At 42.4% G+C, this 18,255-nt stretch overlaps 1 protein-coding gene across 1 annotated transcript in view; it reads right to left on the bottom strand.

The window, feature by feature from the left end:
* LOC115380930 (zinc finger protein 704-like) overlaps positions 1–18,255 on the bottom strand; it is a 45,953-nt gene that overhangs the window by 5,108 nt on the left and 22,590 nt on the right. Inside the window, exons 3-4 of the mRNA XM_030082237.1 lie at positions 5,205–5,308; positions 3,066–3,343 (exon numbers count right to left, since the gene is read on the bottom strand). Coding sequence (XP_029938097.1) covers positions 3,066–3,343; positions 5,205–5,308 — 382 coding nt within the window. The remainder of the gene's footprint in view (positions 1–3,065; positions 3,344–5,204; positions 5,309–18,255) is intronic.

The following is an 18,255-nucleotide window of genomic DNA, read 5'->3' as shown; positions in this document are numbered from 1 at the left end:
GCTAATGGCACAGCAGGGGGAAAAGATCAATAATCACACATCCAAGAGTTGATATGTTCATTATGTGTGTTTCCTCTGATGCATGCCATACATAACGATGAAGCTCACATCCAGGGATAAACTGAGGTTATTTTATATATTTATCATGTGGAAAGCATTTTGCACTGACAATATTTCTTATAATGAATAAATATCAAAGTGTGCATGTGAGCTACAGCCAAAGGCGAGGGTGAGTAGTTCACATCGTCCTGAGGAGCTGCAATAAAACCGACAACCATTGTGGAGGATTGACCTTTAAATAAAAGACAATGCTGCTCAATATAAACGCGTGTCTTATTGGAAAGCTGCTGGTCTCACCTTATCCTGTCAACGTACAGTTCGTTATGTTTGAAGGCTTTTCTGCACACAGTTTGCACATTCTCCCTGTGCGTGTGTGGGTTTTCTAAAATTGTCCCCGGGTGTTTCATAAGATGAAGCTACAAACACCGACTTCAGGTAGAAAACCAGTTTATGCTGACGATACAATTACAGGACGTTGTAATCTTTCTTCACACAATGTGCCCACAAGACTTTTTTCTTGTTTTGTTACGACATGCTTATTTAAAGCAGTAAAACTGAGGAAACACTCAACCCGTAAAGTAACAGGTTTTGTTCTTTCTCTTCTGAGGGTCTTCATCAAAAGGCTGTATTTTTATCTCCGTCTTTCACCATCATGATAACTAGCCTCTGTGAAGGCCGGCCGGCAGGAGCAAGGCGAAACGTTTGCATGATGAAGGCTGATGTCTCTCAGGCAGTCTTTTGTCTCAGCCCCCGCTAATGAATTATAAAACTTCCGGTCTTTATGCTGAACCATTAAAATTCTGCTTTTAAAGTGGTTATTCATTCATGTAACTGTAGCGTATGTGTGCCAGAGCCTCTCATCCTGAAATACACCAGTAAAAATAACAACCCGGCTTTACCTGCCTCTTTATGTTTCCCACAGTTTGAATGTATAAAACAGACCTGCTGCTTTAGCAGCATGTTTTTGTCGCGTCTCCGTGTTTTCTCAGTTTACTGTAATTACACCTCGGGGTTCCTATAGAGACTCTATATTGTTTTCAAGGTGCAAAAAAAAAAAAAAAAGCCCTAAGCTTCCTCTGTGCCCTCTCGTCCTCCTTCCCCTCCCAGTCTGAGCCATTATAAATACGCTTATAGGCCCGTCTATCAAACTATTGTTGAGCAGCGCTGATTTAATTTTGACACGATGTTTTGTTTTTTTCCCCTCCTCCTTTCAGGAGAGGCGAGCAGCACACACAACAATCATCTGTCCCCTGTGCATTGTTTTGTCTTTGAGTAACAAAAGCCCATTTTGTGTATAGCAACTGTATGAGTGTGTGTGTGTGTGTGTGTGTGGGGGGGGGGGGTATTCCCTTTAAAGAAACATTTCACAGTTAATTAAATGGGGAGCTTCAAACGGTATTGTGTTGCCAAGAGAAAAATGAGAGCACAAGAGGAGCAACCGAGATAATTTCGTATGAAACCCTGGTATTGTGTGTACGATTTGTGAGTGTGTGTTTATTTATTTACGATTCAAAAAAACAGTTTTTCCATCTCTATCCCAGCTCTGTTCTCTTGTCCTTTTCCCTCTAATTCCTGTTAGTTTTCCGTTCATTTTTTATTCATAACCATCATCTCTCTTTCTAATCCGCACTGCTAAATGTCTCTTTCCCTGAGCGCCGCTCTTTTTGATAAGTCCCCCAATTAAGACAGCGCCGTGTGCCGATGTGGAGCTCACCCAAGGAGCCTTTATCGATCGGCTGTGGAGACGTGAGGCCGGCGGGATCTTTATGTTTGCTGTGGCAGGTATTAAAATCATTAATGCTGTTGCGGAGCGTCTGAATGTGAAGGCTGAGAAGTAATTATGAAGGGCAAATGTCTGGGGAGGACACAGGCACGGAGAGGGGAGAGACAACAACAGGCGGGTGGTGGTGGGGGGGGAAGGGATGGAGAATGAAAGGAGGAGGGATAGATGAATGATACCATCAGCAAACTCGCTCCCACTGTAGAGGCACAAATGAGGAGAGTGAGTGAAATAAAGCAAAACAGGAAGAGAGAGAGAGAGAGAGGGGTGCAATATACATTTGAAAAAATAATGAGTGACAGTGAAGCTGTGGATGTGATGAGCTGTCGAAATGAGATGAGGAGAAATGATGAGTGAGGAAGAAGGAAACAATGCGGAGTGTTTGCCTTTGTCTGCTGAGGTCACAACATCTGGACAGGGAAGACAAACCCAGCCGTGGAATAAATGGCTTTCTGTCCTTTCCTGTCCCACAGTCTCCTCCACCTATCAGTCACTCGGAGTCATTTACATCCAGAACCTTAATGGTCAAAACGGCGGCGCGCTGAGAGGTGAAATTAAGCGGGTGGCGTGCATGTGACGTTTTCCTGACCTTTTTTTCTTACGGTGAGAGCTGTCTCTGAGCAGAAGAAGTGCAAATAGAACGAAAGAATTTCATCAAGTGTTGTGTACCCTAACGAGTTGGATTGGATCGTTTTCTGTGGCTGTAAACTTCCGCAAAACCTGGCTTTGAGACTAACTGGTGATTGTAAATGTCTGACCTGTCCACAACTCGTCTGCTTGATCCAACCCCGAGTTAAACACAACAGCACAGAAAACAGACGGCGTCGCTCGGCCAGTTTGTTGCAAAAAGCTTCTCAAACCTTGTTGAGTCTGAAGTTGTTTAGTCTGAAAATGTTTATTTGTCCTGGGATTTTAACCCGAAAAAAGAAACAAGGAGCTTTTGGAAAACAATTCTGACACAGTGATGGAGTGATTTAACTTTCTGTTGTCCAAAACTTTCTCAAATTTCACCCAAGTGTTAGGAGTACTTCTGCTTTTATGGACGCTATCCATGTGATACAGTGTCGTTCCACAAGTATTGCTGGATTTGGGCATGTACGCTGGCAAATGATGGGTTTTTATCAGTCTTTCTAACTGAGCTGGCTGATCCGACTTGAGAAGGACTCAGACATCACATCAGAACCGGCCCTGCATTCCATCTCTTCACCTGGTCGGAAGTATTTACCTTGCGCTTGCGAGGGATGGGCTCGTCGAAGAGCAGACTGCTGCCGTCCTGCTCGTCCAGACTGGGGTCCTCGGGCCCCGCGGGGCCGGGCCCCACGCCGCCCAGGCTGGGCACGCGGAAGGGCTTGAAGCTGTCGGCGGAGAGGGGAGGGGACGGCGTGGAGGGGTTGGACTGGTCGCTGGGTGCGGACCAGCTCCAGTAGCCCCCGGAGGAACTGTTGCTGGACGGGGTGAAGGGTCCCGCCGAGCCGTTGTCCTTCCACGAGCCGCTCAGAGCCTCTGGAAAGACGGAGGGGACGGCAGAAGCAGAGCGTTGGAGAACATCTGACAATACGTCCAACATCTTTAGCTATATGAGTCGATACCACAAAAGAAGAGGATCAAGACATTCTATTAGATTCAGACAGATTTATTTGTACTTCAGATAAAAGAGTCTCCCAGAACTGCTGCTGAGCCGCCTGTGACAGAAAATAAAGGTTACCGTGCCTTCCTGTTGTGTGATTCCATTGAGAGAGTTTCAAGGTCTTGTTTTTTTTTTTTTAGAGAAAAAAAAACATCAAAGAAACATTTCTTTTGAATATCAGCAACAGAAAGTATTTCACTTTGTGCAGACACAAGCTGGGGGAAACTTTATAAAGTCTGTTCTTTTAAGAGACACTGTTGAGTTTAACGAAGCCGCTTGATGGCTGTCAGTCTCGCTTTTCACATTTTTCTTTCATCTTCAAAACAGTGTTTTACATTAAAAAGGAAAAGGTTCATCAACAAAGACAAGAGTGGAGTCTATCTGTGGTTTTGCGGTAGAGGAAGACAAAGCCATATGAATGAAACTCTAAAGGATTTACAATAAGCATTCTTCAAATAATCCAGCTCCATCATTTGAACAATAAACTGTCAGATCATCAAGGAAAATCGAACCGTGGCCCGATGTGTGCAACATGCTTCACAATCTACCGAGCGCACTGATGTAAAATCTTCCTTTGCGATCGCAGCCATACATACATGAAGTGAAACACATGTACGACGACACCGTGAAAACAACACCACTGCTGGTATTTAAAATCCAATTTGTGCACGGGTGCATGATGTATGTGATGTACATTTAACATCTGACTGCACGGGGATGTGCGACCGTGGTGGGAGGGCTGGCTGAATGGACAGTTGCATGGCTGCACAGACTATCTGAGCGGTTGCAAGTGATTACAGGTACGGGGGGGGGCTTTGGATTGCCGCCATCAGATGGGTGGCACGGGTCCAGGCCCACAACACAACTCATCGATGAGACGATACAAACACAGCAGGTGGCTGCAATTTATCAGTGTAAACTCCCGCATTATAAAAGCTGTTAGAGGGTGAAAAATGTGTATAGCAGAGTACACAAATTATTGTTTGAGGCTTAGTAAGTACTGTGTGCTCACTTAGTAGAGTATAACTGCTTTTGCTGGAGTTTGGAGTGAACATTTAAAAAAGGATTGTGCTTTTTCTTCCACTAAAAGTCAAGATTTAGACCTAACTCTGTTTTGAGCTGAAGGTTTTCTGGCCGTCAGAGGAGATACAACCAAACAAAGGTGAAATATCTTTCAAATTCTGAACTGATTTGACTGTCAGTGGCTATGGAGACTTGTTGGTAATAACTAATAAGATTTAACTGCAAACGCACAGTATCTCCGTCACACAAGTACTGGATAATGGTGTTTTTAACCACATTAAACCTGAAACATGACAGTCACAAAATGAAAGCCATCAAACAGATTAACCTTCCTGCTAATGTCTGACTGAAGACGTATGTATCCCTTTTAAACGGTGTATTGAACATGTTTTTTTTCAACATTTCTTATACTGCTGGCAGCTCTTTACCTCTGTTATGTCTAAGTTATGTTACTAAGCTGGTGTTTCGATAACGGGGCTTCTAACTTGTTTCTTTTTAAATTGTTGTTTTTCAAGTTCGTTGGACACTCTCTCATGTCGCCATTGTTTGACATTTCTTTGCACTCTCAAAAAAAAATTGAAATATAATAGATCATGATATGTAACATTTGCTCCTTTCACACATTTTCCTAACCATAGAAACTGCCTGTTTAAAAATGCATTTGATGTGGTCTCCAGGACATCTTGACCTGTTGTGTCTCTTCAGGATACCCACCGCTCACTTTGACAGGCGGACTCCTCACCAGCGGGCTGGTGGACAGACTCGTCAGCACCATGGCGGCCGTCACCTTGTCCATATCCACCTCCTCCTCCGACCGTCTGTCAAAACACAGCAGAAGAACACAAAGAACTTTATTGAACACCTTCTGCTGAGGAAGTAGGATCAAGGTTTTGGAGGACAAAGGAAAAAAATAAAACAAAAAAAACAGTACACTCTATTAGTCAAAGAAAAATTCAGCTAGTTTGAGATGAAAAAAAAAAAAAAAAACCTCCTCCATGCTTTCTTTGACAGGGTTCAATCAGAATACACTGCAGAGTTAGACAGAAAACTCTCGACTCAAGAACACTTGACTTCCTTAACTGTCCTCAGGCTGATTTTTTTCATCCAGTATACAGATGCTCAGTTTTGTCTGCCGCTGTAATGACTGCAGCATAAGCTTCTTTTCTGACTGATACAATTCTGACCAAACAACCACAAGAAAGAAAAGAAAAAAAACTAAAGCGGACTGATGTTGGTCTTGTACTGAAGCCCTAAAGCTGATATAATAAACACCAACGCTGTGGAGTACATGCTCCAACTAATCCACGTGACAGACTGTAGTCGCACCCAACACACACACACACACACAGTCGTCTCTTCTAATTGGGAAGCGGAGCGTGCGGACCAGAAGACAGCCGTCTTAATCCTCTCGTGTGTTTTCCACCGAGAGAGACAATCTCTGTGATCAAAGACGTGTCAATAGCTGTACTGTTGACAATATACCTGCGATACACGCTCACTATTAAAGTGACAAACTGTGTGTATATGTGTGAGTGTCTGTGTGGTCTCTAAGCAAGCAAGGCTTTGACTTTGCAAAGAACCCAAATGATCAAAGTCAATTCAATAAAGATGATGAAATCTTCTGGTGCCATAAAAGAACATGGCATCAACAATTGCCTACTTATCACAGCAGCGGAGATCAAACGGCAGGTCGCGCTGCATCTTAATTGGTGTGGAGATACCGAGCAGGCAGCGAGCTGCTGAAATAAACAAGTCCCTCTCTTACGTTCCAGATTACTGTCAGAAAACAAACACATGCCCACTTTGTTCTGAAAAGAGAAGTGAGCGGACAGACATGCAAAATGTGCTGGGACAGCTCGTATTTCCACCAATATTTAATGCGATGTGGAAAAGGCTATTTATGGATTTTACTCTTTCAAAACCAAAAGCATTAAACTGTAAACAACAATGGCTGTCAGGATGAAACGGGAGGCCAGAGGGGGGGAAAAAAAATGCAGTTGTGAAAAGAGACAAACAGATGGTGATTTATTTAGTTTGTAAGCGATGGAGTTGTGCATTTGAGCCAAAGATGTTTCATAAATTCACATCTTCAGTTGTAGGACTTCACGAGAGGATCAATGCACTCTGGAATCTATTGATGCAGAAAGTTTCAGATGACAACCGATGTGTAAAATTTTTTTTTTAAAAAATCAATAAAATATGATAGGAAAAAAATCTACAAGGAGGTCTGTCGCACTTGATGACTACATTGTGAAGGGAAAAAAAGACACTGCAGAAATCTGTGGTTGCAAAAAGGTTGGGATCAAAGATAGAGAGGTAAATAATTAAATTACTCCGAGCTCCTTGGGAAACACTGCAGTTTACTGTCTGCTGCATGACTGCAATAAAACAAGTGAATCTGGGAGGCTGCTGGAGATCAGGGGGGACACATGTGATAACTTTCAACAGGACAACAGAACATAATCTGCAACACAAACATTTACCAAACGCACAAACAGAAAAACTTGTAGAGTGAAGGACCAGATCTGACTTGAACTGTTTTCAACAGTCTTCTCTTATTTATAAAAAGCACATTTGAGACGATGGCAAAACACCTGAATTAGTCACCATGTTAAGTACCCTTCCTATTTCATCCCAGCTGAGAACAGTAATGTAAATGGATCCAGGAGCACAGTGAGTTCATTAAACCACATTAACTGTGAAACAATTTCAAGCCATAGTTAATAAAAAAAAAAGTAAGATTTTGTGATTTGATTATCCAAACACATAGAATTTAAAAGCACTGAGCTGTTGACCATTTAACACAATCTGCCGACGGAATGAAACTGTTGATAAAAATACCTATCTGCCCATGTGCCTCAGCAGCTGCTGTGCAGCTGTTCATTGTCTGAACTGATGAGCAGCTGACAGCTTCATGTCTGTTCAGACGTGGAAACACTGAGACGTCTAGCTGCCAGTCAGAAAATAAACCGGGGAGGCACCGATATGCTGTTTGCCTTCAAAATGCTCATTATTACATCTCTGGTCTCAGATACAACAATCAGTTAAATGTGGTAAACAATGGTTGTTACCATGTTACGGTGAAAACCACCCAGGTGTCGTTCCAAACAGAGACTCTGACTCTCCACAGGCAGTATGTGGGGTTTTATTTTTTGTTTCCAGGCCTCACTAACTTTAAGTTATAAAAAGCTGAGGACAGCTAAAGGGAATTTCCAGAACACTCCTCTAAATGGAAACAGACCCAGGAAGGAATGAAGGATTGTTGTGTTTCAATAGAAGAAAGAAAGAAAGAAAGAAAGAAGGAAGAAATCATTATTCATATGAATAAAACTCTTCTGAAATGCAAATTTTCATATGTTGTTGTTAAAAGTTAATTTACAAGGAAAAACCTTTTCAGATGTACCATCTCATTTTTTTCCAACATATTAAAATATGTTTTCAGGGTTTCGGAGGAACTTTGACTGCGGTCCATTTATTCGTCTCTCCCGGAGAGCCGAAACCCGCCGCCCTGTAGAGGAAAGGTCACAACCCCAAGTTCAAGAGCATCAGCCAGGCTGGGGATGTGGACCAAACCGTGAACAAAGAGCTTCGTCCTGGAGCTCAGAGCCCTCTCCATCACATCGGGCCAGTACAGCGTTACGACAGACGCACGTCCGAAAAGGGGATGTTTACACTTTCAAAACAGAAAAAACAGGAACATGAAAAAACATAAGCAATGAATCCAGATTAATAGAGCCTGACTGAAATGTAAAAAAACGTAAACAGAAACGTTTTAAGAGTGAAGACTGAGAGCAGAGAAGAGAAGAGTTTGCTAACAAAGAGAAAGCCTCGGCCTCCATTAGCTGATGTCTAATTTATGGCGCCCTCTCTGTTGTTGAATATGATGTCATTACAGGCCTCACATAAATCAGGGAAAGAGGCCACGCACACAACTGCCACATTTACCCATAACCACCCCCCCCAATCCTGCGCCGCCGTAAAAACCACTTCCTGGTCACCTTGGGAGGCTATCATGTGACTATAGATATCGTCTCCGTGGCAACAGTGACAGATAATAATTACCGTAAGATTTGTCCGTGGTGAAATATGAAAGAGTAAATCTCAGAAAAGCACATTAGGAAGAGTAATAATGAAGACATGATGCATGAGACGGAGGGAAGAGAGAGCCGGGGAAAAAAAAAAAAAAAAAAAAAAAAAAGGGGGGGGGGGGGGGGGGGGGGGGGGAATTTCCCAGACTGCATTCGTCATTAGTGGCCTTATCAAACTTAGTTTCCGTCCAAGTGCTTATTATGGCTATAATTAACACACAGTGGGAGCATATGTGTGGGTGTGTGTGTGTTGGAGGGGGACGCGTTAAAACACATGATACATGTGACACCGGAGACGTGGTGGGATGTTTAATGGATCGGTAAGTGAATTCTGAGGAACGAGCTTCGGTTGTTGGCATGTTGTGTGTGGAGTGTGTGTGAGCGAGACGGCGCGTCTTCTCTGTGTGTGTGTTTGCCATTTAAAATTCTTACTTCACTTATCTGCAATAAAACATCTTCCCATATCTGATCCCCGAGGCTCCCTAAGAGGAACATTATTGTGGGCATATAGCTGCATCACCACAAAAGTATCCGGGAAAGTCAAGAGCGTGTTTACTAATGCAGATTACATGAAATAGATACACGTAATTTCATCTTGCTGCTGGCTATTCATAAACGGAAAATGAGTCTCCACTGTAGAAGCCGTTAATGATGTTAGGACACTGCCAAGGTTTCTCCTAATCGACCTGAAAAGGGGCCACAAACACCTTAATTGATACATATTCTGTTGGTACAGCAGCACAGCACAGCATTTGATTTACAGCTGCCCTCAAGCCTTTCCATTCAAATGAGGCAAACAGTAATCCACTAAACAACTCTGATTACGAGCTAATTTCACAGTTACATACTGTAATAATAATAATGGTTACTCCACTTATAAAGAATCTTCAGAAACAAAGACTATGGCACTTTAACAGACAGGAATGAACATTAAAAAGCAAAGTAATAAACAGATATAGACCAGCCAAACGACGAGAAAATACAAGCCAAGTGGAATTAAAAAGATGCAAATAAATGACTTTTGAGAAAAAAAAAGCAGGATTATCAGAAAACAGTAGAGGAGATTTTTGGACCAATTTTTAGGGAGAAAAATGTGACATTAAAAATGAATTACAATAAAATAAAAACATGAAAATAATAAATCAACCAACTGCTAGTGAATAAACAACACTTTATTTGAAATTAGGGTAATGGAGCAATTAAATATTTGTTATCTTCCAGCCTGCTCCCAGCTCCATATTTAAGCACTTTTATTGGCATACAGGTTTTAATTACAAATGGAAAAAAAAACGGGGCTGGTACATAATGGGTTTTTTCCAACATCAACATCAAAACAGCCTATTCGTTTTGTAACAGTAAAATTTTAGATAAGACCGCAGCAGAACAAAACATTTTAGTTGTTTTGTCCTGCTGAAAATCAACGCTTGAAATCGGATTTTGCACAATCGCTCAAAACGAAGAGAAAAGTAGCAAATGCTCATGTGTTTGAAAGGCTGGCATTGAAAATTGGGCTGCAGTGTGGTTTAATTTCAGAATCAATGTAGAGATGCTACAAAAATTTGTTGATTTTCTGACTGATCATTCTGTTGCCTCTTTAAATCCACACAGGTAGAAGTTCAGAGCAGTAGAGCGTGACTTCTCCCCTCTCATCGGAGGAGAGCCTACACACTCCCACGCAGGCTTCAGGCACCGAGGTCTGGAATGGAAACACCTGTGTGCTAAACTTTATCAACAAATTAAACAAACTACAAGCTTCAGGTCAGCTGACATTCCTCTTTCACCCTTGATTTTCTATGAATAGACTAAATAAAGGGGAAAGTGCAGGCTTAGGCTGGTCGACGTGGCCCTCAAGAAGCAAAAACAAGAGCAGGTATCAGAAGAACTGAGGGGGGGGGGGGGGGAACCGAGTTGATTCAGGGCCTTGTGTTACCAAGCCATTCAAAAGCTACTGAACATCTCAAAGATAAAAGAGACCAGCGGATCACTCACTGGCTGCTGAGAAAATCATGAACACATGTTGAAAACCCCTGAAATGAGAAACTGGAGGAGTTAAAATTAGAAACAGCAACGAGATGGCATTAACTCTCTCTCTCTCTGGGTACACAGACAAGTAAAACAACAGCTCCCTCTTCAGGGGTTTCGGTGGGTTGGGTGGGAGGAATGGCTGTTTGCCAAAATGGGAGTAAACGGTGCGCCTGCAGTGGGTGATGAAAGTTGTTGCACTTTTCTTTTTTTTCTTTTTTTTTTGCCAGATGTGCTGTAGCTGGAGCCACATGAGGACGAGCGAGTGGGGCGGCAGGGTCAAGCAGCCACCGTTGTGGGGGACAGGCCGTGTTCAGTTTCAAGCAAAAGAGAGGGCAGGGCGAGCGAGAGAGAGACAGACAGAGAGAGAGCGAGAAAATGAGGGTTCGTGTTACTCTGGACCTCTTGGTTTGACAGCTCTGTGGGAGCCAATGAAACATAGGACTGCTTTTCTTTTTCCCCCGTTCATTTCTAAGTTTTGTTTGTGGAATCAAAAAAAGATGTTATTTGTTAAGATGGAAAAACAAGAAGTGACTGAAGGTTTGCCGTTTGATCTGGATGCAGCCATTTGAATACGCCTGAGCCAACCACTCCCAGTAAACGCTAAAAGTGTTTGCATGATTTCCCTGTGCGGGCCTGTGATGAACTGCAGTGTCCCACCATCCTCAGCTGGATAGAGAGGTAGAAAAGATGGGTTAAAATATGAATGGACAGGATCTGACAATGTGGAAAGTTCCAGTGTCTGCTGGCTCAGATGTTGCTCTTTAAAGTCACATCAGCATCGTCAACAAGAGATAAGACAGGAGTTGACTTTAAAACACTGAATTCTCATCTTGTTCAGTAATTATTGCTGTAAAATGTAATATATAAGCAAACACATGTATGGAGTATTAACAAACACAGGAATCTGGATAAAATCTTAATGATTAGAATGATTTTATTTGGCTGCAGACAGATTTTTTTTAATGAGAGAAAACATCTGGTGAGAGAAAACAGAACTATCAGCTCGCATTCTTGACCAGCACAGAGTTCATAACACAGTTGATGCTTCACTGAAGACAACACTGGCCCTATTCTGTTTAAATTTTGTTATCTTTGGTTAACAAGCTCTCTCTCCAAACTAATTTGGCCGAGGTCATTGTTCAAACACACACACACACAAACATGTACGAAGCCCCGGTAGTTTAAGTTTCCATGTCACCCAAAAACACAATCAGTCATTCCTAATGAGGGCTGCTGGAAGGTGTGGTGGGTTGGTGGAATTCCCCTGAAACACGGGCCAGCGCTGCCAAGCACACCCGACTCCTACGCTCCCTGCGCTCGTCTTCCCTCCACCCCTGCTGCACCGCCCAACATTTCTGTTGCTCTCTCTGTCAACATCGCTGTTTCTCTTACTAGTTTCCAGCTCTTCTGACTTCTGTTGCCACTGATCACAGCACAACAAAGACGAGTAAACAATAACAACAACAACAACAGCAATAAATTATGTGTGAGTGTGTGTGTGCGTGCGCGCGTGTGTGTTTGGGTTGGCTTGTTTCTTTGATGCTATGCCATGCGGGGAGGTTTACTCGTTTATAACAGTCACTGGACTATGAAGCCCATTTCCTCCTCTATAAGCTCCTATAAATCAGAGAGCTCCTCCACTACAATGTGCTTATCTGATTTCTTCCACTCTCCTCCACACACACACACACACACACACACACACACACACACACACACACACACACACACACACACACACACACACACGTGCGCATGCACATGCACATGCACGCAAACACACACGCGCGGTATCAAAATAACAAAGGGAATCTGCATATGACATGGAGCTAACATGCATGAAGGGCACAGCCTTTGATTGGCAGATATGTATGAGGGGCAGCACTGAGGCGCTTTTCTTTGATATGCAGAGGTGTAAACAAAAGTCATTTTCTGTTGGAAAACACTTCTGGTGTTTCCAAACCTGAGATGCACAAAGACTCACACCACGGCAGAGAGTCACTCATTAAATTTTGCAGAGTGTATTATGACTATTGTTCTGTGAAAGGTGCGTCGGTCTGGGTCTTCACCTCTGACACAGAAGTCAAGACACTCAGACTTGAGCTGCAAAATGACATTTAGCTCATAAATTTGAATCCTGAGGCTTATGAGAAGGGCCCATTTATATGAACGCAACACAGAGGGAGCTTCCAAATATCTTTAAATATTCAAATGATTGATTAAACTCTCAAAGTCTAAACACAAAGTGCCATTGCTCAACAGTTAAGATGGAAATGGAGGCTAATAGATAGTTCTTCAGGTGTAGGTGCTTTCCAAAATATTACTTTTGTATTGATCTCATAGGCTCCTGTCTCCTTTGTTGTCAGAGGTCAAGATTATATGGGCTTTTATGCATCCATCCATCCATCTTCTATACAGCGTAATTCAACTAAGAGTGGCAGAGCAGTGGAACTAATCCCAGCTGACTGTGGAAGAATATAAAGTACACACACGAGACCTCACCAGTGCACCACAGGGCACAAACACACACACATTAACAAATATGAAGCAATTTAGAGTATGAAGTCACCCATCTTTAACAAGAGTACCAAGAAACTCCTGTACACACAGGGAGAACATGCAAACCACTGCATCACTGTGCGCCCTGTTCTGATATGATTACAAATTAAAAGCACGTCTCTTCAGTTCTGTTGGTCAGACTAAAGCTCTTGGACATCATCACCATTGGATCTTCTATTTCTTCTTTCAAAAAGCTAAAAGAACTCTTGAGGACTGTGTGTGAGCATTTTTAATATCTGCTCCACTTTACAATTTGGATTTCTTGAAATTAGGTTTGACTGCTCGATGCAGCCAGAGTTCTCCTGCAAGGAAAAAGTTCAGTGTCACAATAAACACCGATGTCAATGTGGTTCAGCTTTTGTCTTAATTCCTTTCACACATTTCAAACATGGTTGAATCAGATAATTGCAGAAGTTCGCAATTTTTCTTTTCTTTATTTTAATTTTGGTTGGCTCGTCATCACAATCTAAATAATTTAAAAAGTTGGAGTGAAGCTAAACATCTGGATCTAATCTATAAAGAACATTTTGAGCAAAATGTAACCTTGACTTACCTTCACTCACACGTGTTTCAATAAACAAAAAATTTAATCGATTGTCTGTCTTTCAATGGCGCTGAAGACTCACTTGGCTGTACAGGGAGAAGTACCAAAACTTTGATTGATGCCATAAAAACACAGTATCAGTTACACTGTAAACCTCCACATGGCATCACATACATGCGCGTGTCGGCTTTTCAGTGTTTGTGAGCCGAACATCTGTTCTGGAAGCTCCACATACAGACACACAAACTCCCACACAGACATATAACCAAAAGACCAAGTCGTCCTGCTAGCCATAACAACATATGCACTGGCCTGGCAGCCAGTGTCTTGAAATAGGAGCCATGGGCATCTTTCCCGTCACACAGACTCTGCTTAAGCTCTTTAGAGCTGCGGTGCCAAACCTCCATCTGACTCACTGTAACTCGAGCTTTAACTTCAGGCTCTCCCATGCTGAAAAATGGGCAAAAAAAAAAAGAAAAGTTCTCAATCTGCATTAATACATCTCAGTGGAAACATTTGGAAAAACATTATGTTGAAAAGATCAGTCTCTCTGTCAGGGAGAAATCCATCCTTTACTTTTTAATGAAGACCTCACACTGGGATTTGAACTTGCAGTAGCAGCAATTACTACAAACTGATATTTATACCATGCATTTGTGCATCTAAAACAGTCAGATGGTAACAGAGACAAGCAACACTAATCATGTTTATGATCTTATGTCTGTTTAAAAAAAAGAAAGTCAAACAACAATCATCCATTGAGAATTTACAGATCCCATTGTTTTCCTGTAAATTGCTGTAATTGCCTGTTGACTCTTCTGCGTTGACTGATTTTTCGCACGATCCAATGTTTTCTTGGCTCTTCACGTCCCTCCTGTACGAGAGTTAATCCATCTGCATGTTCGCAGTGATGCACCTGTGTCTGCAGCTGTGTCCTGCAGCAGGAGCTCCACACATGAGCTTTTACTGACAGGAGTATGTAGTAAATTACAAGGTAGAAAACCCCACAAACTATTTTATTTTTAATACATCGACTTCAAGATCCTTGTGTGACGATTCCTTCACACACATTCCTGGTTACAGGCTAGAAACACGCCGTCACATCACATGTACGATGTGCTTTCTGCTCCTTCTGTGTGTTGCATAATGTAGGCATGGAATATACTGAAATAACTTTCACGCTGATATTTGTTCAATTTGAAGGAAGCTCAAAACTCACTCCTGCTCTGACAGGCTGGAGTCCATTTCCTGAAATACAAACTACACACAGTGTGCGAGGCCATACCGTCATCTTATATTTCAATAGACCAACAACCACGGTAACAACGCTGCACCATTGATTTTCACTGTGTAAACAAAGTCATAGTTCCCCTTTCACACATCTATAGCAGAACTCATGTCTTGAATCACTTCATTTTTATTTTCACAGTGAGAGTTTGAGCCGAGTTTCAGTCAACCGCCGACGAGCGCTAAGAAAGGCTGAACCGAGCTAAAGATACAGAACCTCAAAGATGGTGTGAGGCAACTTCATGGTGACTTTTTGCTTCAGGGTTAAAAAACAAAATGGTTGGTGGATTCACAAAAGATGTCTGTGCTGTGAAGCTTCGAGAACTCACTTTCATTAGTGAAGTGAGACATCATTATGAGTGACTGTCGACTCTCAAAGCTTTCAACATGAAAGACGGGAACAGAAGCATGTTCAAGAAACGGCTTTGTACGATTAATATCGCACAAAGGAAAAGAACGCAGGCTCTTCTGCAGACATGATGAAGAACACGGCATCGGTATGATTTTTTTCTTTTTTTTAAGTATTCCATTTTCAAGAGGCAAAGTCTCCTCTCATCATATTCCTAAAACAATGCAACGGCACACACCTCGCCACGCCTGCAATAAGCCTTGAAAATCCTGCATGCAGCGGGCCGTTCGCTGCAGAGGATGTCTTATTGAATCTATAGAGCCGCTCGCGTATAGATTAGAGTGGATGATGAAGTCATTAAGAATCAACAGGATTATTGCTGAAAGCCACACTGCGTCCCGTCCCTGGCATCCGTGACTGACTAATTAGCTGATTGTGTATTAGCATGTTTTAGCTATTCGCCTCTCTGTCTGCGTGCTCTTTAAACAAACACCGACACACAACATGGTAAACACTCACAACGCTACAAGCACATGGCAGTATATGAAGATGGAAAAAAGGCGCGCAGTGTTTGCTAATTCTCCTTTTCCAAACAACAAACACACTCCGGATTTTTTTTTTTTTTTTTTTTTTTTTTAGGCCCCTTGGCAGGAGAAAAACAGGGTGCGGCGTACATTAGCTGGGCATGGAGCCAAAGACCCTGACTGTGTGTCTGTGTGTGTTACTTCCTCGTGTGTCTGTGTACAGACAGTCGCAGCTGTACAGCAGAAGTATTTGCAGATCAACAGAGGAACTTTGTATCCGCACATCCAACGCATGTTTTGATCAGCGTTTGTCCCCCCGCCTGACACTAATGCACCAGGCGCGGAGGAGACATGCTCCGTGCAGTAAATAGATAAATAAGTTAACACAGACCTACTGACACACACGGCCGCTCACATCCACTTTTCTCTGTGTACGGCTCAACAGATAAGAGTGTGTGTGTGTGTGTGTGTGTGTGTGTGTGTGTGTGTGTGTGTTTCTGTCTCTCCCGCTCGATCTACTTTGGAACACCACAGAAAACAGCCTCCCTCCTCTGTGCTGCTCTTTAGCCTACTTTACTTTAATCAAATAAGCGTTTAAACGCCACACCGCTGGGAGACTGAAAGTGCATGCGCGCACACACGCAGGAAAAAAAACTCACACCCCTGCACACACCACGCCAGAAATTAGATCATACATGTAAACAGAGACACATACACAGGGGAAAGGCAATTACTTCCACTTAGATATAACAGTCAGCTTGATGAATGTATAGATAAATATAGTTAAAAGGCGATTAGGCTTTTATTTTGATAGCTTGTCTGCATTTTTACATAATTTGAAACTATCCATCTTAAAGCAGTAATGACACCCTCACGGGTTCTCAATAAGTCAGTAGAGCGTCAAAATTACTGATTAAAAAATTAGAAAGCACCTCCATGTGCCACTCACTGCTGATTTATAGTCTGAACATGAATCGTCATCTGCAAACATCAACCAGCAGAAAAGCAGAAGTTTGTGTCTTTAGTGTGATTCTCACAACAGAGAATTGCTATCACTAAAAAACACATAAACGATTCAATATTATATACAGTACTTACCCATCAGGCAGCCGCGTTCTTACTTTTATGGACTCAATAAGTAGCTAGATACCTACACAACATCAAGTCTCATATCAATAAGATACATTCCTCTTACAAGCATCAGAAAAAGAAACCTGAGCAAAAATATTCATCTGAACCATAAATCTGACATAGTCACACATTCTAATAGATTACAGCCAACCATCAGCAGTCTCTGTTGAATATATTGACTCCATACTTGAAAAATTAACTAAACTTCATAAAATTCGTCAATATTCTTTATTAGGTGAGATGTTTCTGATAAAATGGGCAGCATAAAAAGAGACCAGCAGAGCTGTTGTATTCATGACCCCGTGTCAAACGATTTTGCGTGAAAGCATTACCTTTGAACTGTAACGTAAACATTCACATTGACAAAGGCACAGTGACACATTAATGGCTCAGACGCAGACGTGCTTAAGTATGGGAAAGGATAATGCTTCCTCCAGGTAGTGAGCGCATGTGTTTATAGAGAGAAAGTGCTGCGGGGAAGAGAACTAGGCCGTCGGTGAGTGGATGTGTGCATGTCAGGTTGATGTATATAAGTCCTGATTTCTTCTCATTTCACCACCATAAAGACAGTTAACCCCTTGAGCAACAGAGACGAGGGGAAATGATCATCTGTGCTTTCTGCTGCACTTTACCTTTTAATGTGCTTTTTGATTGACACACTCGTGCACGCATTAGGAGTTTGGCCTAGATTTGCACTATAGGTTGCGCTCCCGAGTCTCGAGCCTCGTCTTTAGGAGGAGTGTGAACACACATACACACACACACACACGCACACTTGGGGTGGTGATGCCCTAGATCGGTGCTTTAAGGTTAGAGGTCTAATATACATTGAAGCCTCTGGGGCAGGCATGCACACTCGCACACGCGCACACACACATGCAGCACTTACCCCACTAGCAGAGGTCTCCTTTAATATTAGAGTAGCATTTGAGGGCGAACAGCAGGTAAATAAGACACTTGTAAACAATAGATGTTTTCTCCCAGTGGAGGCAAACTGTTTTGTACTGAATCCCATTTCTATCATTTATTCAACATTCAGCCTGATCCTAATATGTATAATGCTGATTTATATTAATAAATCTACATATTCGCTTTGATAGGATAGGGGCTCCATTGTTTGTGGACCGTTTGGTTTTATACATACGCAGTGAACTCGTCCCTGCTGACAACGCTCTCGTCGCATCTCAGCGAGCTTTCCCGCAGAATCGGAAAAAAGCACCTTGACAAAAGGGTTGCTGTGAGACACCAACATCAGATG

This window comes from Salarias fasciatus, chromosome 22 (genome assembly GCF_902148845.1).
Source record: "Salarias fasciatus chromosome 22, fSalaFa1.1, whole genome shotgun sequence".
Taxonomy (NCBI): domain Eukaryota; kingdom Metazoa; phylum Chordata; class Actinopteri; order Blenniiformes; family Blenniidae; genus Salarias; species Salarias fasciatus.
Note: the sequence above shows the minus strand (reverse complement) of the source record. Positions and strands in the feature narration are given on the sequence as shown.